The sequence below is a fragment of the Nothobranchius furzeri genome, chromosome 7, assembly GCF_043380555.1.
Source record: "Nothobranchius furzeri strain GRZ-AD chromosome 7, NfurGRZ-RIMD1, whole genome shotgun sequence".
Lineage (NCBI taxonomy): Eukaryota > Metazoa > Chordata > Actinopteri > Cyprinodontiformes > Nothobranchiidae > Nothobranchius > Nothobranchius furzeri.
Window position 1 is genome coordinate 29,453,793 of NC_091747.1, and position 26,008 is coordinate 29,479,800.

Below are 26,008 nucleotides of genomic sequence, written 5' to 3' on the forward strand. Positions count from 1 at the left end.
GGGATTCTTCTTCATAAAGATTCAGAATCGATTCCAAGAACTTAAATATTTGGCACGTTACAGGTTTGAGATGCACTTTTTTGATCTTTGTTAGGAGAGTCAGTACCCTGTTTACTTTTGTGGTCCCATAAATTGAGATGATTTATGTTTGAATCTGCTAAGAGGGCACTTGAATGTATTTTTTTCCATACTCAGAAATTTGAGATATTCTCATATTTATTTTCTAAGTTGATAAATGAGTACTCAGGATTACTCATGTAACTTGTTTCTACACAGACTTGAAAAGTATTTGACTGTATTACTTTCAAAACTACTGTTAGGTAACCACAGATTTGTTATATTTTACAAGGTAAGCAAACAAAAACTTTGCCTTTTGGTCAAAAGATTGCTTCTGTTTACAGTTTTAGAATCACTTTATTTTACATTGTAAATTAGCAGTTTTGGAGCATGACCAGTTTAAAGTCAAATACAAATGTCCCATAGCTTTAACTAACATGTACAACAAAGTAGTTAATCCTGGAGCTGACACTCTTTGTTAATAATGATTGTGAATCGATTCTGAATCGAATGGGCACCCCAAGAATCGGAATCGAATCAAATCATGAGTTGCTCTAAGATTCACATCCCTACCAGCAGCAGTGTTTCATAGCCAGGCATGCCTCTTTCTGTTATTCTGACACCCTAGCAATGGCTTCATTGCTGCAACTCATCCTGTAAAAGCTACAGCTCCAAGTCTTCTCTTCACAGTTGAAACTGAGATTCGCTTACTACGACCACTATTAAGCTGTGCTTAAAAGCACTGTGCTTTGATGCAGACAGAGGAGGTTGTAAGTAATCCAGAAAAGTTGGAACACCTGTGGGAATTAGGAGCACCAGCTTTCAAGGCTTGATCAACCTCCATTGCTGCAGAACTGCCATGTTCCCTGAAAAAGGCATTTTTGTATAATTCTGAAATGTATATTATTTTTCAGTTCTGAGTAACCTTACTTTTTTAACCTCTGGCAGTTCACCACTTAACTTTGTACCATTTCAAGCTATTCATTGGACTTGAATGATTAGACTGCAATAAATACATGGAAAAATTGGGGCATTCTAAACCTTTTGACCGGTAGTGTGTGTGTGTGTGTGTGTGTGTGTGTGTGTGTGTGTGTGTGTGTGTGTGTGTGTGTGTATATATATATATATATATATATATATATATATATATATATATATATATATATATATGTTATCGTCCTTCATCCTTGTCTTTCAAACTCGGGTCCTCTACCAGAGGCCTGGGAGCTTGAGGGTTCAGCAATATCTTAGCTGTTCCTAGAGCTGCTGTTTTCTCGACTGAGATGTCTGAAGTTTCTCCTAGGATCTGCTTTAGCCACTCCTCCAGTTTGGGGGTCACTGTCCCGAGTGCCCCAATGACCACGGCACCACCAATGTCTTCACTCTCCAGGCTTTCTCAAGTTCTTCTTTGAGGCCCTATAGTACTTCTCTAGTTTCTTGTGTTTTTTTTTTTCCTGATGTTGCATCACTTGGTATCGCCCTTCCAGCACTGTTCAGTCTCCAGCCTTGGTGGGTCTATTCTGCGGTTATTACCCTGCCACTGAGAGTACACTTTAGCTGGTTGGTTTGCAAAGAGCTTGTTTATTTGTCTGGCTTCACTTTCTCCCGTGTATGTTTTTAGGTGGCTGGTCAAGGCTTGGAACCTTTGTCTGGTAGTTTCTAGTGTTTGAGGTATATGCTTCTGGCTGTAGCTCTTGGCTACTGTTGAAATTGTGTTTAAGGCCAGCTACATGACCTTGGTGAGGGTGCATAATGTAGTGGTGCTGAATGACATCCAATCAAAGCACAGCCTGAACCAAAAAAAAACACAAGAACTTTGGTACCGCAACATGCTGCAGTGTATAAAACCACAAATAAATGGTTAAACTGAGAGGTGAGTTGTGGTCTAACCAGCAGTGTAAAGACAATGAGCTGTTGCATGTTTCACCAGATCCCTGATCCCAGAGGCTGAAGGAACAGATTGTGACTTTGAAGAAGTTCAGCACAAACCCTGCAGCCTAGGACTGTGCCCACCTTTGTGTGTACATAATGACCAGGAGCTCGGAGTGGGAGACACCTGGCTACAGGGAGAGTGCCAACAATGGTGAGAGAAATCACGACACACTAGGATGATGAAATGGGATTAAACATTACATACTTTCTTTTGCATCCCAGCACATGTACCCCGGAGGGAGTTTACTGTCAAGTCGTGGACTGCAGAGGTTGGTCAGCTGTTCATTCTGGACCAAATGTGATCGAACAACAAATCTTTCTGATAAATTTTTTGACGACAAAATGCTCGTTGTTTTCAGTGGATGGTGGATGGACCCCGTGGTCAGTGTGGTCGGACTGCTCAGTGACTTGTAGTCAGGGTGCACAAGTTCGAACCCGTGCCTGCATTAACCCTCCACCAAGAAACAATGGGTCTGACTGCAGTGGAGCAGAGAGAGAGAGCCAGCACTGCCAGACTCCTCCCTGTCTGGGTTTGTGTTCATCACATTTTGATCTAACTCATCTACTTCCTGTAAAATGCAGTTGACGTTTGCTCTACCTGATGCTTCTTGTGTTCAGATGACCTTTGCCCCTGGTCGCCATGGTCACCATGCTCCCAGAGCTGTGGTGCAGGATATGTGTCACGCCACAGGGTGTGTGTGTGTGAAGATGGAGGAGATACTGCATGCCCTCCCGAGGTGGAGGCTGAGAGGAGCAGTGAGGAGACCCAGCTGTGCTACAAACAGCCCTGTCCAAGTACGACACTTCAGAAATACATAAAACCAGGATTCTTGGAAGAATCAGACAAAACAAAGTCGTCCAGCTTTGTCGGTCGGGTTGGTGTTCAGGTTGAGAGTTTAACTTCAGCTGCTAGTTTCAACAGGATCGAGCTATGAAGATGTTCTTCTCTGCAGTACTGTTTTAACTTCTTTGGATGAAGAACATTAGTGTTGGCATCTCCCACTGCATGCTGTTGAAGTGATTTTATGGGTTTAAGAAGACACGGGAGACTAGGCAGTTGTCCATCACAGCATTGGGCTTTATTTAGGTCATACAGATATCTCTGGAGAGTGAAGTGCTAAAGCCAAAGCCTGAAGCCCCCTTCGCATCAGTTCGGGACTATTTCAATACATTAGTGACGTCAGTATTGCATAACCAGGAAATGGACCTCTCTCTCTCACACACACACACACACACACACACACACACGAGTTGAAATCTAGTTGGCAGACCACATGTTTTCAGCAGATTCTGGCTGGCATTGTATTAACAGAACAATGTTGGTGTTACCATTTCCAGGGAAAGATACTGAACATTTAGCAGGAAACGGCAGTTGCCTGTTGACTTCAGATAAATATTCCTTACCGGAGTAACAGGATGCTGACGTTCCACCATGGTTCAGACACAGCTTTAGCTGCAACACTGTCACTAAAGAAAACTTTATAATAAAACAGCTGATTCTTTTGCCAGTTTGGTAACTAAATATGCTTCCGTCATTGAGGTCTTATGGAAGAATTGTTCAGTTTTACCCAGTCAGCCACCTCAAAGAGCCAGAGCCTAATGAGTGACTATTTAGCGGGATAATAAAATCATTTGACCAGCAGCAAGCTGAGTTACACCAGTGACTAGGAATCAGTTTGTGTTGATCACATATTGGATTAACTGTGGGGGTTTTGCGCAGGTTGTCGCATGTCTTCATGGAGTATTTGGTCTCAGTGTTCCTGTGAGTTACAGAGGCAGCAGCGATACCGCGTAGCTCTCACCTCAGTCATCAGGGGGCAGCAGTGCACCCCTGTAGAAACACAGAGCAAAGCCTGCAGTCTCGGGCACTGCGAGGGTGAGTTGGACACCCCTGAATATGCACGTGTGTCCTGTTGGGACTTTGTGTATGATGTTATTTATTGTCTTTATCCGTCTGCAGCATGTGAAGCTCCATTTGTGTACTCCACATGTGGCGATCCCTGTGAGAAGCAGTGTGCTCTATCGGGCAGTGGAGACTTGTGTATAGGTGTCAGAGAGTGCACACCTGGCTGTTACTGCCCTGAGGTGATTTCTTTTCCTTCTTTTTCTCGATGTAAATGCAGACTTTTCTAAATAACTCGACTGTTGGTTTTTTTTTCCAGTAAATTACATTTCAGAGGTTGCCAACATGTGTCTGTGTGTCTATTGTGTCACTGAGGACCAGTGAGCCTCTGTCAGTGTGTAGCTCATCACCACCAGTGTATGAATGGATGAATGCTACACTTTAGTGTAAAGGGCTTTGGAGTCCTCTGACTCTGAAAGGTGCTCTACAAGTCTGGGCCATTTTTCATTTGTTTATTTTCTTTATTTCACAATCCTCATTTTGGTTAGGTTTGATTTGGTTTTTGGATTTGAAAAAAAATAAATCAACAAAAACAGGACTTACACACACAACAAATGACTCAGAACCACATCTAAAATAGAACAAAACACACAGCAGTTGCTCAAAAGGAGACGCAAAGCTTGTCTTGATTGTACTCCTCTTTTACAGCATGTATACCATCGACATATGTACTGAACAGGTCGTGTCCATAGGCTCCAGTTATAATTGTATGTTTTTGTGTACAATGGGAGGTTCCCACCACTGCCAGTTTGACTGTGTCACAGGTCCCATCACACCCAAACAATCCAAAAATGGGAAAAGAGGTGGAGCTGAGGGTGGGGCTGTTATGGTTGGAACAATGGTGGAACAAATGAACCAGTGTGTAGCTACTAGCTAACCTGGCTAACCCAAGAAACTTAAGAAAGGCTCCTTGGACTGGGGTATCACACCCACATGGTAGACTGGCTCCTGTGTGAGGCTGTAGTCATGCTGGTCGCCTGTGGAGATCTAATGTGGACTGGGACTGTTAAATGACAAGCAGAGCCTCAGGTCGGTGCGGTGGTAACCGGGCGTCTTTACATCATCACAGTCGGAGATACACTAGCTACATCCTAACCCAAAGCTAACAGAGGTTTTCTGGGTGTTTTCAGTAAGAAAAATGAGGCTAAGCATCTCAAACATGAAGCAGCCTCAACAAATAGAGCTGCAGTGTTTCTGTAATCTCCCTCAGAGATCCAGCATGACTACAGCCTTGCTTTCGGAGCCAACCCGGGAGACGGGAACGGCAGCCGACTGCTATTCTCAGACAGGAGACAGGAGAAGCTGGGCACCCGCTCAAGTTTCTTATGCAGCCCCACTAACATGTTTGACTAAGCAGTTGGACGATACAGCATTCCCCTCCATTCAGCGTTCAAAATAAAGTGCAGAAATATAATTTACTTACTGAAAAAAAGAAGCAAAATCTGCTTGGATGGTCTGTTAGTAACCACAATTTGTCCTTTTGCCCAACTAATCCCATGATTAACATCCAAACACACACACACACACACACACACACACACACACACACACACACACACACACACACACACACATACACACACACAACTAAAGTTCAGAGAGTCAAAATGGCCAAACATCTATTAACTCTAACCCTTTCCTCTGAGCTAGCTCTGAAGTCACGTGGATGCTCATTAATTATTCAGATTTTTAAGTATTAAACTCCGCTTAAACAAAAGAGTTACAAAACCTTCAGCGCCTCAGAGTTGTCATGAATGTAAACTAGATCTATTACACCTAGAATGGTTTCTGAACCAGGCTGTAAACATGTTTATTTCTGCTGTGAAGTTTGCCTTTTTAACATGAAAGTCAACGAGGATCTGCTGCCGCCCCTAGTGGATGAGGGTGGAACTGCAGTTTTTGCATCGTTGGCTTCACATTTGCTGCAGAATGATGGGGCTTGTGTGTACACATCATCACTGGCCTTAGATAACAGGCAATGACACTCGTATTCAAAAAGATTCATTACAGCTGTACCTCCTAATAAACACAATAGGTCATATTCCGATACATGAAAGTTATATATTATTTCAAAAAACAATATTTGCACCATTCTTAAGCGTCTCATCTAACCTATTTCACAAGTTTACTCCGCTTGTAGAAAAGATCATTCATATGATGTTCTTGCTGGCCTGGTGAAACTGGGTGCTTGGACGGGCTGGAGGAGTTCTGGTTTTTCGTCCTCATGCCAGTGCCGTTTGGCACCACCGCTTGTGCCTTGATGGCTCCTGATCAAGCTAACTGGAGAAAGCGTCGTAGGGGTCATGGAAGGCATGGTGGATGGCGAGTGAGATTGCGGGCCAAGCTGTCACGGTCCCATAGGGAGCTTGCTGAGCTGATGGTTAGCAGCCATCATCTTATGGTGCCGTCACGCCTGTTGGAGGCGGCCCCTTCCTGCCTCGTGCTGTTGGTGGGATTTGAAGAGGAGACTGCGTACCAGCGCTTTCTTCCAGTGTCTCGGTAATGATGGAGGGGAGTCAACCCAGCGAATCTCCACCCGGTGACCTGTATGGGGGTAGCATCCACGTCCCTGGGCTTAAATAACGCTGGGCCGACGACTCCACATCTCACATGGCTAGGTCTGTTCCAATGCCAGGTCGGTAATGAATAAAACTGTAATTTTGAAAGACTTCTTTGTTGCACAGGGGTTGGAACTCCTGTGCATATGTGAGAGCTGGCTGCCTATGGGAGACTCGAGTGCTTTACTGGAACTACTACCAGTGGGTTGTAGCTGTTTCAATGTCCCGAGGTCTTCTGGCATAGGTGGTGGACTGGTTGTCATTAATAAATCTCACTTCAACTGTAAACAGCTTACTCCGTCGAATCCTCCTTCCAGCTTTGAAATGTGCCTGTTTGAACTTGGCCCACCTCCTCTGTTGCTCGTGGCGTCCTAAATTTGATGTGGACTTTTCTGACCTCCTGTCTGTAAACATGCGAAAGTATGATCATGTTTTGATTCTTGGTGATTTTAATATTTATGTGTGTTGTCCTGATAAGCCATTGGCTAAAGACTTCTTACATCTGTTGGGCTCCCTTAATCTGTCACAGTGGGTCCTGGGTACTACTCATGCACAGAGACACACCTTGGATTTAGTGCTCTTTATTGGTTTCTCTGTTGCTGGTGTAGAGATTCTGAGCCCGGTTTTTTCTGATCACTCGCCCATTTTGTGTGATTTTAACTTGCCCTGCATGCCTGCTGTGACCCTCTCATGTGAGATTTCGTCGTGTTTTAAATACAGCAAAGATTATTGAGCTTGGTGAGCTCCTATGTGCTGAAGGAAATGAGCTACACACAATGTCACTTAATACATAGGAGCTTACACTCAAATTTGACAGTTTCTGTAAAAATATTTAGGATAAAATTGCATCTTTTAGGATTAGAAAGCCAAGGCTCTCTGATTATGTTCGGGCCTGCAAGCAAGCCTGCAGGAGGGCAGAAAGGAAATGGAAGAAAGACAGTCTCTCGTGAAATATTCAGAGAATCTTTAACTATCAGCAAACTTAAGGAAGCGAGGGTGAATTTCTTTGCTGATATCGTGGAAAAAAATTCTCATGATCCACGCACTCTTTTTTTCTGTAATTCACTACTTGAGTTCTTTGATTCTAGTTCTTTGCCTCCCACAGTTAAAAATTGTAATGATTTTCTTCACTTTTTGTTGATAAGGTTACAGCTATTCGAGCTGCCATTACAAACTCACCACCTGACTCTCTACTCCCAGAGCCGCCTCAGGCTACACTGGAAACATTTGAGCCTGTATCCTTATCGGACTTGGAAAAACTGGTCGCTCAGCTTAAACCATCTGGCTCTCCTTGTGATGTGCTGTCCCCTAGAATTTATAAAGGACTCTTTTCAGTGATAGGCTCCTGACTTTTGGCAATCATAAATGGCAGTCTTACTTCTAGTATGGTTCTGTCCTCGTTTAAGAAGGCTTTTATTCATCCTATGTTAAAAAAGCCGGGGCTGGATGTGACAACCTTAGCTAATTACAGGCCCATCTCAAAACTTCCTTTTCTTTCAAAGCTGCTAGAGAAGGTTGTGTATTCACAATTGGTTGCCTTTCTGAACACAAATGATTTATGGGAGACCTTTCAGTCAGGGTTCAGGGCAGGTCACAGCACTGAATCTGCTCTTTTAATAGATTTTAATGACACCTTTTTAGCCTGTGACATGGATAGCGATGTTGTCCTACTATTGCTCTACTTATCTGCAACTTTTGATACAGTCGACCACGAAGTCCTTCTGGACCGACTACAGCATTGGGTGGGGATATCTGGGCAGGCCCTACAATGGCTTCGCTCCTACGTTCATGACAGGACATTTAGTGTTCAGATGGGTGAGGTGACGTCACCCTGCATGAGACTTCGTTGGGGTGTGCGACAGGGCTCTGTCCTTGGTCCTTTCCTATTTGCAGTGTATTTGCTTCCTCTTGGAGTCCTCCTTCGTTGGCATAATGTGAAATTTCATTTTTTTTTTGCTGATGACTGCAGATCTATCTCCCCCTTCGACGTGGGGAGGATAGATCTGTTTCTCCTTTACTGGACTGTTTGAAGGACATAAAATGTTGGATGGCTTCTAATTTTTTGCACCTAAATGAGAGCAAAACGGAAGTCATAATACTTAGTCCTGGCAGAAGAAATGGCTCAGGTGCTGATATTGACCTTGGCCCATTGACCCCCTATGAAAAGAAAATAGTCAGTAATTTGGGGATAAACATTGACTCCTCACTTAATCTTGACACCCACATAAATACGGTGGTGAGGTCCTGTTTTTTTTTTACCTGAAACGACTAACCAGGATCAGGCCTCTGCTGTCCAGAGCTCATCTGGTGTCTGTGTTGCATGCTTTCGTCCTGTCCTGTCTGGACTACTGTAATGCTCTGTATGCCGGTCTGGGCCAGTGCACGGTTGCACGGCTCCAATTTGTACAGAACTCAGTGGCTAGGTTCCTGACAGGTACTAGATGCCGAGATCACATTACTCCAGTGCTGCTACTCTGCACTGGCTCCCGGTGCAGTATCAAGCTAAATTTAAGATCTTAACTCTTGTTTATAAGGCCCTCCAGGGCAGTGCCCCCTCTTAGATCACTGCACTTTTGCACAAGTATGTTCCATCTCAGTCTCTTCGCTCAGCCGAGCAGGAACTTCTGGTGGTCCCCCGGTTTAAATATCGATCAAGGTGTTAGCGTGCATTTTCTGTTTTGGCTCCAATTCTGTGGAATGAATTGCCATTGACCATTAGGCAGGCGCCGTCCCTTCAAGTCTTTAAGTCTCGTTTAAAGACTCATTTCTATTTGATTGCTTTTCAGCGATAGGGTTCATTGAATTGCCCTGACATTATGGTTTTTAATAGTTCTTCTTTTTGTTCAAGATGCTTGATCTTATTTTGTCCACCATTTGATTTGAATTGAATAGTCTCATTCTGTTACCTCTCTATATTTGTAATTATGCTTGCTTGTTATTTTATGATTTTATGTTTTTATCTTGCTCTTATGCCCAGGTACTGGGAATGTTTTTATGATGCTGTTCAGCAACTTGGGCTTCTGATAATGTTGCGGAAGGCGCTCTAAAAATACAATTGATTGATTGATTGATTGATTGATTGATTGATTGAATAAAGTCCGTGTTAAAAGCACGTAAACGCAGATGACCTCAGATGCGGTTCGTTAATGATGAACACACGCCTCTAAACTTTCTGAACATCTTCTTTTATTTTGTTTGAACGGATTTTTCTCAACAGTTTCAGCTGATTGTCACATGTTATTAATAATAAGCCTCAACAGAGCTCAGTAATAAAACATGACTTTAAACTCCACCCCACCCCCGCTCTGCACCGCAGCACAACGCAACGGCAAAGCTGTCACTTCAGACCCGTGGACCAGCTGATCAAGAGGCAGAGACATAACCCTCCCTTATTTTAATCAACAATAAAATGCAGCAAATCATATATCTGCAGTTATTCACTGAAGAAAATGTAACTTCTATGAGCTAAGTAAAAATATTAAATTGAATAAATGAATCAGGAAAGCAGGAAGAATTTTTACATTTTTCATTTCATTTCATGGCGTTTGTTTACAATTTTTCTTTCGGGAACGGCAACTCTGCGCATGCTCAACCTATTTAATGGGATTAAATGCTTGGTGCATACATACGCATGGCATGATCAGATCATTTCAGTTCATGTCCATGTGAACAGAGATTCAGGAATTCCGATCAACCAAGATTTCAATCGGATTGAGGAAATTTGGTGCATGTAAACGTGGCTACTGATGCTCCTGCAGCCTCTCAGAGTTCCTGCTGATCTAAACATTGAAAGAATCATTTCATTTTCTGTTGCTCACTTATGATTACCTTCAATGGTGTCTGTTTGTTGCAGCCACCAGGTACAAAAACTAACTTGTTTTTATTTGACTATTTTTCTGTCCTGTCTCTGTTTATTTTCTTCCTGCATCTCCTCTCAATCCTAAAGAAAATCTGCTATATGGCTTCATATTTTTTCACCTAATGAATTACCTTTGAACTGCAGTTCAAAAAGATCTACTGACCGCAAACATAGCGGAGCGCGCGCCGCACGCTGGCTGCACCGATGCGGTGGTCACCGGAAGAGAAACAGGTGATGAGCTCTGCTCCGCAGCAGCGAAACGCATCAGGCACAAATAAAAGACAGAAAGCATGAAAGGATATGAGCAGACATAAACGATTGCGTGTTAACTTTGTTTTTGAGGTGGCGACACTTTGATAATGTTACTGTGTCCGTGCTCAAGACGCATCTGTCTGGGGCGTGTCAACGATCAGAGCTCTGGCCTCTCAGGTCAAAATAATCCCCAAAGAGTCTACATAGATAATGTAATATAAGTAGAACCAGGATCGTTTTCGGGCTTCCCCTGGGTGTGTTGAGGGCTTCCAGGAGCTCCCTAGCTCATCCGTAATTCGAATCCTGCTTATAGCACAAGTTTGTCGTGTGAGTTGCCGGATCCTAGCAGACAGTTGCTGAAACAGTCATTTCAAAATAAGATAAATCCCGGATCTTGTTCCAGCAAGATCCGGCTCAAATTATGCACTGCTTACAAGTACAACTGTGGTACACCTGTTGTACTTGTCACATCTGCTCACAGACTTTATTTAAACAAAAAGATAAGAAAGAAATGGGAGTGAGAGAGTGTGTGTGTGTGTGTGTGTGAGTGTGGGGAGTTAAGAATGTGTGTGTGTGTGTGTGTGTGTGTGTGTGTGTGTGTGTGTGTGTGTGTGTGTGTGTGTGTGTGTGTGTGTGTGTGTGTGTGTGTGCGTGTGTTTGTGAGTGGCTTGAGTGTGTTTGTCTGAATAAGTGAGCATGCAAAGAGGCATAGAGTAATACATATTACATTCACTTGATTGAATCAATGATCAAGAAATTATAGACATACAATTTCCATAACACCTGTAAAATAGAATATTTTAGTCAAACTTAAAATAAGTTTTAAGTTTAAAATGAAGCATCCATAAACATATTACCAAGTACGGAACTTAATTTGTGTAATACGAGTGGAGCTATTCATCTATGATTACCATTTTGTATTTTAACTACTTTTTACATGTGTTTTTTTTAAACCAAGTATTTTTTTAATTTTGTTTTGTAACAGTCGTGTATATACACAGATATATTTAGTAACCCCCAACCCCCTCCCACCCCACGTTGCCAGATCTCACATCTAAAGAAACACATAGTAGAGTCAGATATATACAAGTGTATCATACACATACTTAAACACTCTCAGAGCAATGGGCTAATGGGTGCTAGACATCAGCATTGGGCAATTACAAACCGACATCTGCAGCTGGCATATTTGAAACAAAATTTATAAATGGTTGCCAAGAAGCATGAAATCCCTCCACACATCCACCAAGACTAAACTTTATTTTTTCTAAATGGATCAGATGCATCACATTCCTGATCCACTGGCCAAACGTCGGAGGATGAGAGTCCTTTCATTTAGTGAGAATCAGTCTTCTGGCCAGTAGGGAGGAGAATGCGATCATGTTTGAGTGGGACCTGCTCAGCAAGTATTGTGGAGGGACAACCCCGAACAACAAATCAAAGGGTCTAGATGTATAGTTTGTCCCGTTATACTAGAATACGTCCCAAAAATTGAGCTCCAGAATCCTAACAGTTTTGGACAGAGCCAGAACATGTGAATCAACGTTGCTGGCGATGTCCTGCACCTGTCACACATGGGGCCCAAATCCATCTTGAATCTGGCCAATTTGTCCTTGGACCAGTGAAGATGATGCAGCACTTTAAACTGTATAACAGAGTGTCCAAGACTCACTGACAAAGAGATCTTCCTTAGAACCTGTGACCAAATAGTCTCTGTAATTGGTTCCCCCAAATCTCTCTCCCATTTCTGCTTAAGTTTTTCTAAATTGGTCATTTTGCATTCATTAAACAGTGTATACAATTTACTCATAGTTCCTTTTGAGTCAATTTTACTCTCAAAAATCGAGTCCAACAAAGAAGTGGATGGACAAGAATGAAAACATTCTGTATTGAATGAAACAAAGCATCGAATCTGCAAATATCTGAAGAATTGAGATCCGTCCAGGCCAAACATTTGAGATACTTCTTCAAAAGAGGAAAATCTGCCATCTAAGTATAAATCTTTCAGGGACCTCAATCCAGATTTTGACCAATTATTGAATGCCTCGTCCATAACCGAAGGAACAAACAGATGATTTTTTGTTATAGGTGCCGCTATCCACAACTCAGAGAGACTCAATGTTCTTCTAAACTGGTTCCAGATTTTGAGGCTATGGGTTATAACAGGGTTCTGTGTGTATGAGGATATAGGTTCTTTAAATGGTAGATTTGAGCATATTAGGGCGGCCAGAGACGTGTGTTTGACCGAGCTCTCTTCCAGGGACACCCAGCTAGGTTTGGTATCAGATTCGTTCTTCCAATATAACAATGGTCTAATATTTGCTGCCCAGTAATATTATGAAAAGTTTGGCAGGGAGAAACCGCCCCCTTTTCGAGGTAGCTGTAATGTTTCTCTCCATATCCGTGATTGTTTCTTGTCCCAAACAAAACTGGATAATTGATTATCCAACTTATGGAAGAAAGATTTTGTCAGAAAGATGGGAAGACATTGGAATATATAAAGAAATATAGGAAGCACACACATCTTTATTGAATTAATCCTTCCACCTAAGGACAGAGATAGGGTATCTCATCCATTCAGATCCTGCTTTAAGTTAGAGAGGAGGGGTTGATAATTGGCTCTGACTAGATCCTTATGATCACGTGTTATCCATACACCTAAATATTTTATTTTATGAGGATTAACTTTGAACGGGCCAGACATAACATGTCTCTCGTACATAGACGAGACAGGCATTATTTCCCCTTTTTTGAATGTTAACCTTATACCCCGATAATTTCCCAAATTCAGAGAGCAATGACAATAACTGGGGGATGTTGGAGCGAGGATCTGATATAAATAATAACATATCATCCGCGTATAGGGAGACCTTGTGCTCCAAACTGCTACGGGAAATACCCTTAATGGCAGGTGTTTGACGTAGCGCTGCTGCAAGCAGTTCCATAGCAATTGCAAACAGGAGTGATGAGAGTGGGCATCCCTGTCTCGTACCACGCTCTAGCTCAAAAAACGCTGAAATGTTATTACTTGTTCGTACTGCAGCCATGAGGGAGAGTATATAGAATCTTAATCCAGGATATGAATTTAGGGCCAAATTTAAGGGATTCCATTGATTTAAATAAGTAGTGCCACTCTATCCGATCAAATGCTTTCTCAGCATCAAGGGAGATTATCACAGTTCTTGTCGATGGACGGAGATGGACAGCATACAATATTACACAGACGTCTGACATTAAAAAAGGAATGACAACCCTTAATAAATCCTGTCTGATCGGGAGAAATAATTGTTGGAATTGTCTTCTCAAGGCGGCGTGCCAACACTTTAGCCAGGATTTTAGCGTCAGTGTTTAAAAGAGAAATGGGATGGTAGGAGTTACTGTTGAGAGAATCTTTGCCTTTTTTAACTGATAGAGATATATTTGCTTCGTGCATGGAGGAAGGCATATAATTTGAAGAAAACAACTCATTAAACACTGATATTAATAGTGGTGAGTAGATCTGAGAATGTGTTATAAAAATCTGCTGAGAAGCCATCAGGGCCAGGTGCCATACCACTTTGCATGCTTTGGATTGCGGAAGTTATTTCTTTGACAGTGAGATCTTCCTCTAACTTTTTGACGTGATTAACTCCAACAAAGGGAATCTGTATGGATTGAAAGAATTTATCCAACTTGTCTGGGCAAGAAGGTGAGTTTGAATGGTATAATGATAAATAAAAATCCCAAAAACAAGAATTTATTTCCTTATTGTCCGCATATTGCACACCTTTCTTGTCCCTTATTATTGGAATTGTCTGTTTTGCTCATTTTTGCAGTAACTGCAGCTGGTTTGCAAGCATATGACCTGTTTTTTCTCCATGCTCATAATAGCTTTAGTTCTGTACAAGAGATCCTCTGCCTGTTGAGTTGACAAAACATCAAATTCTGTCTTCAATGCCAGACGTTTTTAACCAACTCAGCTGATGGTGATCTACTGCATAGTTTGTCTACTGCCAAAACATCGCTAGATAGTTGTTTGAGATGCTCATTATTCCTTCTATTTTTCCTGACCTAAAATGAGATTGTCAATCCCCTCAGGTAGGCTTTTAAAGAGTCCCAGATTGTTGAAAATGGCATACCTGGGGTTTGATTGGTTTCTAGGAAAAATTTAATTTCTGAAGAAATATGTTTAATTTAATCGCCTCAGAGAGCAGTAAATTGTTTAAAGGGACTTTACGGAGTTTTGAATTTTTATGCTCGCTATCGCCCCCTCTGGCCAAAAGCGTAACGGCAGTTTCAATAAGAGGCTCACGCACGAGGCGCGCATGCTGTACGTGCACACTCCTTAACAAAAATAACAGCTGAGACAGTCCCTTGTGTGTGTGTGTGTGTGTGTGTGTGTGTGTGTGTGTGTGTGTGTGTGTGTGTGTGTGTGTGTGTGTGTGTGTGTGTGTGTGTGTGTGTGTGGCCCGGAGGACAGAGGGCAGGAGAACGTGCAGCTAATTAATTGAATAATTTGGTTCTGTACCTTTTCTCTTCAGCACAGCTGACAAAGGTTTACGATGGGTCAGTCCTCCTGCATGCTCAGATCATTCCCTTCCCTTGCTTGAAAAATTGTTCCAAAATGAAAGTTGAACCCACATCTTTTTTTATCTGTGAATTCAATGCAGTTCGGCGAGTCTCAAATAAAAATTTGGGCATCTTACTGTAAAAAAAAATATCATTAATGTAAAAAATATACCAATAATGTAAAAAATAAACTCTAAATAAACTGTGTTCTCATCCAGAATCAAACCCGAGTCTCTTGCACAAGAGTCTGACGTCTGACTAGATGAGCTAAACCACCACTAATATTTTTGGTATCTGTAATCTTTATATCCTTAATCACAGCTAAAATAACGTTCAAAGAACAGTTCAGAGCGAAAATGGCTATTTTGTTGCTAATTTGCACGAAATATCTAGAAGAAAGTAGCTAAGGGTCCTCAGAAATGTAGCTAGGTTCATCACTAGGCGTTAGGAACAGAGACAAAGTCGCTGAGTTGGCACTGCCTCACTCTCTGCTGCTACAGCTACCGATAGCAAATGCTACGGGTGATGCCTGAGCGTGAACGCGCATGAAGCAGCCTGCTCGACCCGAGCAGCTCTCTTTTTCTGTTTTTTTTTACAGCAAAACAGGCAATCACAGTAAAAATGCCAGGGCTCATTCTACAGGACCAGGGCATTGCAGGAGAATATATGAAGAAGAAATTTATTATTTCTATACATGTTTTGGCTGTCAAACTTCCATAATGCCTCTTTAAGCGCCTCTGCCGATATACAGGTTGAGAGCTAGGGATGCACATTTTCATAGATAGCGGGCCATGATCCGAAATAATTATACTACCATATTCACATGCAGTCACTAATTGGATGATCCTCTTATCCATAAAGAAATAATCTATACGAGAATAGCTTTTATGAACTGACGAAAAAAAGAGTTCATCCTGGAGGTGAGGTTACGGAAGCGCCAAATATCAACCATGCCATATTTTTTGAATAGCGAATTAATGGAAAGAGCAGTTTTTGACAAGGATGCCCCCCTACCAGAACTCCTATCCAACGAGGTGAGTGTGCAATTTGCGTCACCAGCCAGAATAAGATTATGTGTTCCAATGTTTGGCATGTTTAACAGGAAGTTGTTAAAGAATGTGGGATCATCCCAATTGGGAGCATAGAAACAAGCTAATATAACCGGTAGTGTATATAGTTTCCCAACCACAATCACATAACGCCCTGCTGTGTCTGCATCTACATTAGAGGCAGTAAATTGCACGTTATTACCAAATATAATAGCCACCCCTCTTGCTTTTGATTGAAAGTTGGACTGAAATACTACACCTGGCCATTTTCCTCCAAACCTTTGATTCTCAGTTTTAGAAATGTGCGTTTCCTGTAAAAAGGTAATGTCCGCGTTAAACTGCTTGAGATGTGAAATTACTTTTCTAAATTTTACTGGATGGTTGAAAGACTTTACATTCCAGCTCACAAGATTCAGTGGGCAGCTATTACCTGTCTTAGTTTTGTTCATGTCCGCCCTTTCAGGTAGCGCATATGCTTCAGTTCACACCCACAGTCCCCCAACTCTATAGCCCCACTGAGACTCCACAGAAACATAAAAACCAGTCTGACAGAAAAAATTATAAGATAGGATGAATCTGGCAACAACCCTCCCTCTACACCTAAAAGAACAAGGTGAACCCACAAACCAATAAGCAAAAATCCACACATTATGTGCTTATAGTGAGGGGAGGAAAAAAGATTTAGAAAATCCCAATCTCAACCTCCAGGGAGGCCCACACCTGGCCACTTATTAAATTAAGCAAACATCTCAGTGAAATAGTATTAACAACACAAGGTAGAAATACAATTCCCTCAACCAATCCTCTTATATATAAACCAAGGAAGAACGAAGAAGCTAAATAGAGTAATCGACTATAAACCCAATTATATGAACGGAAATCATTTTAAAGTCATTTTCCTTAGTCTGGAGTTTGTAGAATCTTCTTCTTTACATAGTCCATGGCTTTCTCCAGATCTTTGAACTCTTTATCCTGTCCTCCGTGTGTGATACAAAGCCGGGCTGGAAACAGTAATCCAAAATGGACTCCCTCGTGACTACGTAGAAGTCCCCAAACTCCCGTGAATGCAGCCCTGGCTTGGGCCACCTTTGTGGTGTAATCAGGGAAGATCGCCACTGCCTCTCCGTTAAAACGAAGCGGAGTGCGATTGCGGGCCCTGCACAGTACCTTCATGCATTCTTGGTGGTAGTGCAGCTTGGCGATGATGACTCACGGTCGCTCTCCTCCACTTCTCCTGCCCGAGCCCCGGTGCGAGCGATCGATTGTCGGGTCCTTGTCAAGGTGAAGCACCTGGATTAAAAGTTTATCTACCACCGCTGTAGAGCTGGAGCCGGCTGTTTCCGGGACACCCAGGATTCTGATGCTGCACCTCCTCATACGTCCTTCCATATCTTCACACCTCTCTTTTAGTTACGAGAGCTCTTTATTCAGACCCTTCACAGTATTTTGCAGCGACATCACCTCATCCGACCACGTAGACAGGCCATCTTGCATTTCCTTTATCTCCGCTTTCACCTGGTCAACTTCTCCGTGAAGGGCAGCCGTACAGTTCTTAATCTCGTTATTTACATCTTGGAGTTCGCCTTTTAAATAGGCAAAGACCTCTGCCAGAGCGTTCTTTAGTTCCAATTTTATGACGGTTGAAATGTCAGCTTTCAGAGCCAGGAGAATCTCAGACTTCAGAACGTCCATATCGCTGCATTGTGGCGAGGTCGGAGGCGAGTCCTCCCGGGGCTTACCCAAGCTCTGGCCTGAAAGGGTGTCGGGCCTACCAGTAGCCATGTTAGCTCCTCTGGTATATTTAAATTTCCGCAGATTTGTAGCCATTTATACGTTCAGTGAGGATGAGTTCAGCATCAGATCTCGGTATGTGTGGCTTGTTGTTGTCTATGGTTGTCATGGCGAACGGGAGTGGCTTTTACAGCGCGCTGATGGCTCATCACTTTCTTTCTCCCTGGACAAATGAACTTATATAAAGCTGTAATTAAACTAGTGGTTGCATGTCACAATATTGCAACTATGGCTCCTAAAGAGATTTAACAAAACATATTTGATAAGCCCCAACTTCAGTTTGAGCTAGCTAGCTAGCATAACATTGGTGTGTACTCACCTTCGTAATTGTGCACATACTGGGAAATATAAAATTTGAACCCCTTTTCCCGTTTACTTTGTGGAGCAGATGAAAAGTAATTTACAATGCGATGAACATCGTCCACTAAAATCCTCGGTAAATTTCCAATACATCTTGATAAGTACAGTTCGCTGCAGGCTCCATCCATTTTGATATCACTGTGGCAACAACCAGAACTGCAGGTACAAGCCAAGGTTTGTAAACTGAAAGAAGCAATAGCTAACGTGCACATACAGTGCAAATAGCTTATTTTTTGCTATAGAGCCCCCAGGTCCATTAAAAGTGCCAGCCCCAAGCCATTCTTTCACTGAGAATTGTAAAATTTTGTACACCTAGGTAATGTCTCGGGACCTACAAAACTCTCTTGGAGCCATGATCCATATCCCACAAGAAGTCAGCCATTTTGGTCCAAGTATGCCATTTTGTGTTTTTCCACACATTGAAAGTACGCTAACTAAACCTATAGCTTTTTCAAATATGTAATGTGTGGGTGTGACCACACTTCAAATATTGACCCATCGCCCTGAAACTTATTGGTTTCATATCTCCCACATGCATGATCAGTGCAGACTCAAACTTCATGGGTATCATCACAGACCAGACTTAAACCCATTTACATATTCATTTGCTGACATCACCAAAGCCATGCCCCCTCAACAGGAAGTGTGTTGTTTTCCTTTAAAAGGTCAACATTTGACCTCTTTCATCTAATCAAGATAAGACTCTGTCTTGTACCAGAAAACATTCTGGTGTACAACTGCATCTAGTACTCAGTGTGTTGAAGAAGATGTGAAGCTGTGGTGGCATGGCAGTGCACTGCACGCCATGGAACTACGTTTGTCTGTGTAATGTCCAGAAATGGTCAGTTTTCATGTACAGTTTGACCCCTTCAGTATCTGGTCTGCATGGAGACAGGAGTCTACATGTGTTGCCTTTAATCTGCCGGATGCTGCTATTCCATCAGCTGGAGCCCGGGCCTCTCTGCAGCTCGGAACACATGATAACAAAGTGTCAACAAACAGTTCCCTTCTCAAGGTCCTTCTGCGCCAAGTCTGCCTGGGTATCTAGGCCAGACTGGACTGTTATACGAGTGGCTGTTTTCAGCTTATATGAGTTAGTCATTCATAATAATAATAATGTCTTCATTAATCTGTGCTTAAATCAATAAGGTTGATTGATCTGTGCTTGAACTACTGAAAGTTGAAATGAAATGAATACAACAAAGGTTTCTACAGACAAAAACATGGCTGCGCCATGGGCTCCCCCGTGTCACCTATTGTAGCCAACCTTTACATGGAGGAAGTGGAAAGAAAGGCTCTTGGCTCTTTTAAAGGGAGAGCACCCAGCCACTGGTACAGATATGTGGATGACACCTGGGTCAAAATCAAAGCACAAGAAGTGGAATCCTTCACTACGCACATCAACGCTGTGGACAAAAACATCAAGTTCACCAGGGAAAACACAAAGGACAACTGCTTGCCTTTCCTTGACTGCGCTGTGCACTTTGAAGAAAATGGCAACCTCAACTTTGAAGTGTACCGGAAGCCCACACACACGGACCAGTACCTCCTCTTCGACTTACATCACCCTCTGGAACACACACTTGGAGTAATCAAGACCTTACACCACCGGGCAGATCATGTTCCCTCTAAGCCAAAAGGGAAAAAGAAGGAACACACACATGTAAAGGAATCACTTAAAACATGTGGCTATCCTAATTGGGCGTTTATAAAGTCAGCAAAGGTGCACAGAAAAGAAGACCAGACACCAGCGAGGGAGGATCAGAAAGACAGACGCAACAACCTTGTCATCCCCTATGTAGCCGGTGTATCAGAGAAACTCAGGAGGGTTTTCTCCAAACACAACATACCAGTGTACTTCAGACCCAGCAACACACTCAGACAGAAACTGGTTCACCCGAAAGACAAAACTCCTAAACACAAACTGAACAATGTGGTGTATGCTGTACAGTGCAGCGAGGAATGCCCAGACCTCTACATCGGAGAAACCAAACAACCACTTCACAAGCGCATGGCACAACATAGAAGAGCCATCTCCATGGGGCAGGACTCAGCAGTTCATTTGCATCTAAAGGACAAAGGTCACTCTTTCGAGGATGCCAACGTTCACATTTTGGACAGAGAGGACAGATGGTTTGAGAGAGGACTAAAGGAAGCCATTTATGTCCACTGTGAGCAACCATCTTTGAACAGAGGCGGTGGTTTACGACACCAACTGTCTGCCATCTATAATCCAGTTTTGAGATCCCTTCCCAGATGCCTCAACGCCCACGCATATCCTGGGCCATCTGACCTCAGGAATTCACATGATAGGGTGGGGCCAGGCTTCACAATGAGCTCACCCGAAACTCTGGCTGAATAGGACCCACACCCACCCTCACACCTTGGCTCATGTGTTTATGTAGAAGATCATCAGGGGGTCTTTTGTTCCCTCTTCGGGGGGAAACGCCCACTGGGTTTGAATCTGGGACTCTCCACCATTTGACCTTAGAACTGAAGAAGCCTCTCGGATGAGAGGTGAAACGTCTTCAAGCAACTCAAAGAAGTCCAGATGATTTTCTTTCAAAGCTCCTTAGATTATGTTTTAAAAGTTCCCCAAAAAAATCACATTAAAAATGGCACAACAGTGACCCCTAGAATGTGAAAAATCAGCCCCTCATTTACCTTTTTGTATAGCACAGTTATGAAATTTTGCACACTTGTAGTTCTCAGCAGTCCGCATAGGATACAGGAAGTCAGCCATTTTGGATTTAAGTAGCGATTTGCACCCCGTTTTGGCTGTTTGTAGGGTCCGCATTTGATTGAACTACTCAGTCATTTTTGGCATGATTGTCTCGAAAATTGTATGTGATTGCTGAGAAGAGATGGACGATCAAATGAGACAAAGAAACTGAGTTTTTTGGATATGTTCAAGGGATAGGGCCAGACCTCTAAATTTGACCACTCACCCAAAAAATATACATGGTTATCATTTCATAACTGAAAGGATTTAAGTAACAAAATTTTTTATAGTCATTACACATCTGCCCCCGAAGAAAATTAAATGGTTGAATGATGATGTCAAACAAGACCCACCCCCTTAGGACCAAAAAGGTCAAGTTTTACTGTGAAAGGTCCCAAATCGCCCCATTTCACTTAATCGTCATAACTTTGGAGCTAGTAACTGAAGATAAATGGGGGTTGTTTGGCGTCACTTTATGAGAGATTCCGACTGCCTACATGCTGGTGTAATGACAACTTCAGTTCTGAAAGCTTTCCAGAATGGAGGAGCTTTGATTCCATGGCCAATTCTGGCTGGATGCCGTCACCTTACGTTTGACTGTAACTTCCACAAACACTTTTCTTATCTGGACAAGACAACATGGCGAGAAACAGTACAGCCCTTCAAACAGGCACAAACAGTTGGTAAATGTGGTCTAATTTCACCACAGCGCCCCCTACAAACCTTTAAAACTATAATAACCCCTACAGATGAGGTCACAACTGCACTAAACTTGCTTCGTTTCATCACACAAAGGCACCCAACACAATCCTGTGGTCACTGGTTTATATCACTTTAGCTCCAGTCTCTGACAGATAGTAGGCCCTGAATAACACATGCATGATGCACTTCACATCAAACTACACCCAAATGATTGTTGTTAACCTACATGTAATTATCTTGCAGGTTTGTTATTTGGTGATAGAAAAGTCCATCTTTAGATAGTTCTTCAGGTAACCAAAGCAAATTACCAACCACGAAGGGGAGCAAAAATTGTATCGTGCTCCTGGTGAATCTGGGAACAGATAGTGAAATCTTCTAGAATTATTTTATATGTCAATTTTCTATTTATGTCTACATGTGTGTTATTTGTACTTGTTCCCTTTTTGAATAATTAGTATAAAAGCAGAGAAATCCTGTGCTTTTCTCTGCAGGACTTGCTTCAGCAGAATGGTAGCTGTGTTCCCCGGAAAGCATGTGGATGCATCTACCTGCAGCACCATGAATCAGAACAACCACCCACTCCTATCATTATCCCTCAGGGTGCCACAGTCACTGTTGACTGTAGTACATGGTTAGAGCCAAGCTTAATGGGTTTTGCAGCATTTCAGTCAAACATTTTAAAAGACCCAGAGAGCTAGCTTGCTATATTTTTTTTGTATTTGTGCTGCATTTGAAATAATTTCTGCCAAAACCACCTGTTGCTATAGTAGTTTAAACAATGTTCTCTCCTCTCAAGCCTTTGTCATGGAGGGAGTTTGCATTGTGATATGAGAGAGTGCGAAGGTAAGAGAGTATACATTTATTTGGAAAGTAAGAACAGCTCTGATGCTCCCTGTTGATGTTTGCTTTTCCTCTCCTCTTCATTCCCGCCAGTAATCCTCAGTGAATGGACGGAATGGACTCCCTGCTCTCCCTGCACATCTTTTACCTCTGAACTCTTTGGTACTCTGCTGGAAGAAACCATCAGTCGCACTGAAATGGTTTCAGTGCAGAAACGTTATCGTGCCTGCTTGGACCTAGATTCTGGATTTCTCATCCCAGGAGAAGAAGAAAGCCACTGCTCAGGACCGCTGGTTGAAAGGAGACTCTGTCCAGATGCTAACATCTGTAGAGGTAACTGGTGTTTTGGTTGGCTGCTGAAGGAGAAACGTTTTGAGTAAATAGAAGAGAAAGCAGGATTTTTGATCACTTAGATGCGTCTCACTGGGGAGATGATAAGGAAAGTAGTAAACCTTTATAGTATGAGCTTGATTTGATTCATGTTAAAAAAATTAAGTTTGTATACTGAAAAGATTTACAGGAAAGATTAGTTTATGCAGCTTATGCAAAAGAAGATAAATGTTACACTAATATAATAAAGAAACTGTTGACTGAAATCTAGACTTCTAGCTTCAACATCTAAATACATCTGCTGCCAGCAGAGATGAATACCACAGACAATAAGATCAAATGTTGTAGTCTAGCTCTTCTGGTGAAGAATCCCTGAATAATCGTTCAGTCTGGAAAACACACAGAATTTCACTTAGATAGTTTAGGTCATATCATGAAGGATACAACCACTGTTCCCAGAAAAAGAGGAATGAGGTACAGTGTAGGTACTAATGGACATGACGCCCTTGTATGGCCTGGCTGAAGAAACATCTAATAACAGCTGTGAAGGCAAATGAGTTTAACACCAGCTGGTGACCCCACCCAGCACCTATAAACATCACTGTCAACTGCTAGTTCCCAGTCTGATAGCTGCTCTTTACCAAGCAATGCTGAGATGAGGGTAGCCCTACATAGTACCTGGTTTGTCTTCTGGAACAGAGCTTAGAAACTTGCCCTAACGTTCCCTTTCAGTTGATTCACTTGGTACAACGTAGGTACTATGGGGAACATAATCAAGATCCTGGTTCTGGTCTATAGGGCCTTACATGGACAAGCACCATCTTACATTGGTGATCTTCTTAGTCCCTACACCCCCAGCAGGCCCCTGAGGTCCAGTGATCAAAGCCTACTGGTTGTGCAGCACCAGGCTAAAGAACAAAGGTGACAGATCATTTGCTGCTGTGGCCCCCAGACTGTGGAACTCTCTCCCCCGAGCCTGAGATCAGTGGACTCAGTGGTCTCCTTTAAAAAGCAGCTGAAGACTCACTTGTTCAAGTTGGTTTTGGTGTGACCTTCATTACCCTCTCCTTGTTCTGCTCTCCCCACCTATTCCACCTTCCTCAGGATCCACTGATTCCCCTCTTTCCTATTCACTGTCTTTCTTTACATTTTTAATCATAATTGTCTATTTTTGGCTCATTTTAAATATATTTTTAAGCATTTTCTAAATTCTTTTTTATATTTTTACATTTTTTGATTTCATGATTTTTATCTTGAGAGGTGCTATAGAAATGATCTTTTCTTCTTCTTCTTCTTCTTCTTCTTCTTCATAATATATATTTACAAACTGACAATATATATACAAACTGCACACCTGCTGCCAACCACTTCAACATTCTCCCTCTCCTGATAATAACATTTTACTCTCTTTGACATTGAATGTGCTACTACTAGTTTACCCGTTTAATTATAGATTCACTAGGACAAATACAATAAAGTTTATATCTCAACAAATAGAATATTTACTAAGAAATCACAATGTAACCATAGAAGCAATAATTGGTATATGTTGTGGCCACAGGCTGCGCAGTGGCGCAGTAGTTAGAGCTGTTGCCTTGCAGCAAGAAGGTGCTGGATTCACTTCCCGGCCTGGGACCTTTCTGCATGGAGTTTGCATGTTCTCCCTGTGCATGCGTGGGTTCTCTCCGGGCACTCAGGCTTCCTCCCACAGTCCAAAAACATGGCTGTTAGGTTGATTGGTCTGCCTAAATTGTCCTTAGGTGTGAGTGTGTGTGTGTGTGTCTCTGTGTTGTCCTGCGATGGACTGGCTCTCTGTCCAGGGTGTACCCCGCCTGATTTCCCATTGACCGCTGGAGATAGGCATCAGCTCGGCGCATCTCTGTCTAATCGCGGCTTCTGTTTGCTGCGCGGGCTGCCGGCTTGTGGAGCTCTGGGATGGAAACCTTTCCACTCGGTTTTCCCCAGCAGCAGCTCTGTGTATCTCAGATCGCAGCGGCGCTTGTCTGCTGTGCGGTTGCCGGCTTGTGGAGGTCTCGGAGACCTCTGTGTTCCACCAGGTTTTACCCAGCGGTCAGCCCGGCGTATGTCTGACTCAGAAGCTCTGATGTTGTGCACAGTTAACTCCGATTGTAGATAGGTTGCTACCTCCGTTAGCTTAGCTCCACCTCCGCATTAGCTTTGGGTTAGCTTCAGGTTAGCTTGTAGCTAGTTCGACCGGGTGTCGTCAGTTGATCCCAACCTTACAGCCCCACCCTCAGCTCCTCCTCTCTTCCCTTTTTTGGAATTGTCTGGGTTTGACGGAACCTGTGACACGGTCAAAATGGCGGTGGTGGCCACCTCGCATTTGGCCTCAAAAACGTGATATTGGAGCCTATGGAAAGGAATTGTCCAGTATATTTATGTCGATGTTCTCACCCCATCGCTAAGAGAGAGCCCAGCCACCCTGCGGAAAAAACTCATTTTGGCCGCTTGTATCCGCGATCTCATTCTTTCGGTCACTACCCAAAGCTCATGACCATAGGTGAGGGTAGGAATGTAGTGTAAATCGAGACCTTTGTGTAGCTCTGACTGACATATGTCACAGAAACAGGGCTCTGAACCCTGTGAAGGACCCATCAATTTATAAACTGGACAATTCGTGTCCATAGGCTCCAATTATAAGTTTTTGTGCCAAAAGGGGAGGTTTACCGGGATGTTGTGTTTGGAGAAGATTCTTCTAAGTTTCACTGAGACTCCTGCCACGTATGTGATGATGGTGCCTTTGTGTAAAGGGTGTTGTTGTTAGGTTGGTAGCAGAGCTCTCATGTTTAGTGTTAAGTTCAGTGAGATCATGAAATTGGATCAAGAATTTTCTACTGACAGGAAAAAGATCTCAGCTAACATAGCTGTAGATCACACTGGATAAGTCTCTGTGGTGCATTTATTTTACATTTATTTTACTACCTCTTACTAGAGCTGTCTTTAGTAAGCACAAAATATCTTTGGTTGTACACCTGTGCAATAGCAATAAATTATCTTGATTCCTGTTAAAAGTACTTCCTGAATGAGTGACCTTTTCAGGCTAAAACAACAAAATGACAAATACAGACAGAAGGACGACTTCTT

The 26,008-nt window shown here is 42.6% G+C and overlaps 1 protein-coding gene across 1 annotated transcript in view; it reads left to right on the forward strand.

Annotated features, from left to right (window-relative positions):
• Window positions 1-26,008, forward strand: part of sspo (SCO-spondin) — a 603,219-nt gene that overhangs the window by 442,888 nt on the left and 134,323 nt on the right. The window contains 9 exon segments of the mRNA XM_054751251.2: window positions 1,988-2,140; window positions 2,212-2,258; window positions 2,349-2,519; window positions 2,608-2,784; window positions 3,710-3,865; window positions 3,950-4,074; window positions 22,225-22,364; window positions 22,530-22,576; window positions 22,667-22,906. Coding sequence (XP_054607226.2) covers window positions 1,988-2,140; window positions 2,212-2,258; window positions 2,349-2,519; window positions 2,608-2,784; window positions 3,710-3,865; window positions 3,950-4,074; window positions 22,225-22,364; window positions 22,530-22,576; window positions 22,667-22,906 — 1,256 coding nt within the window.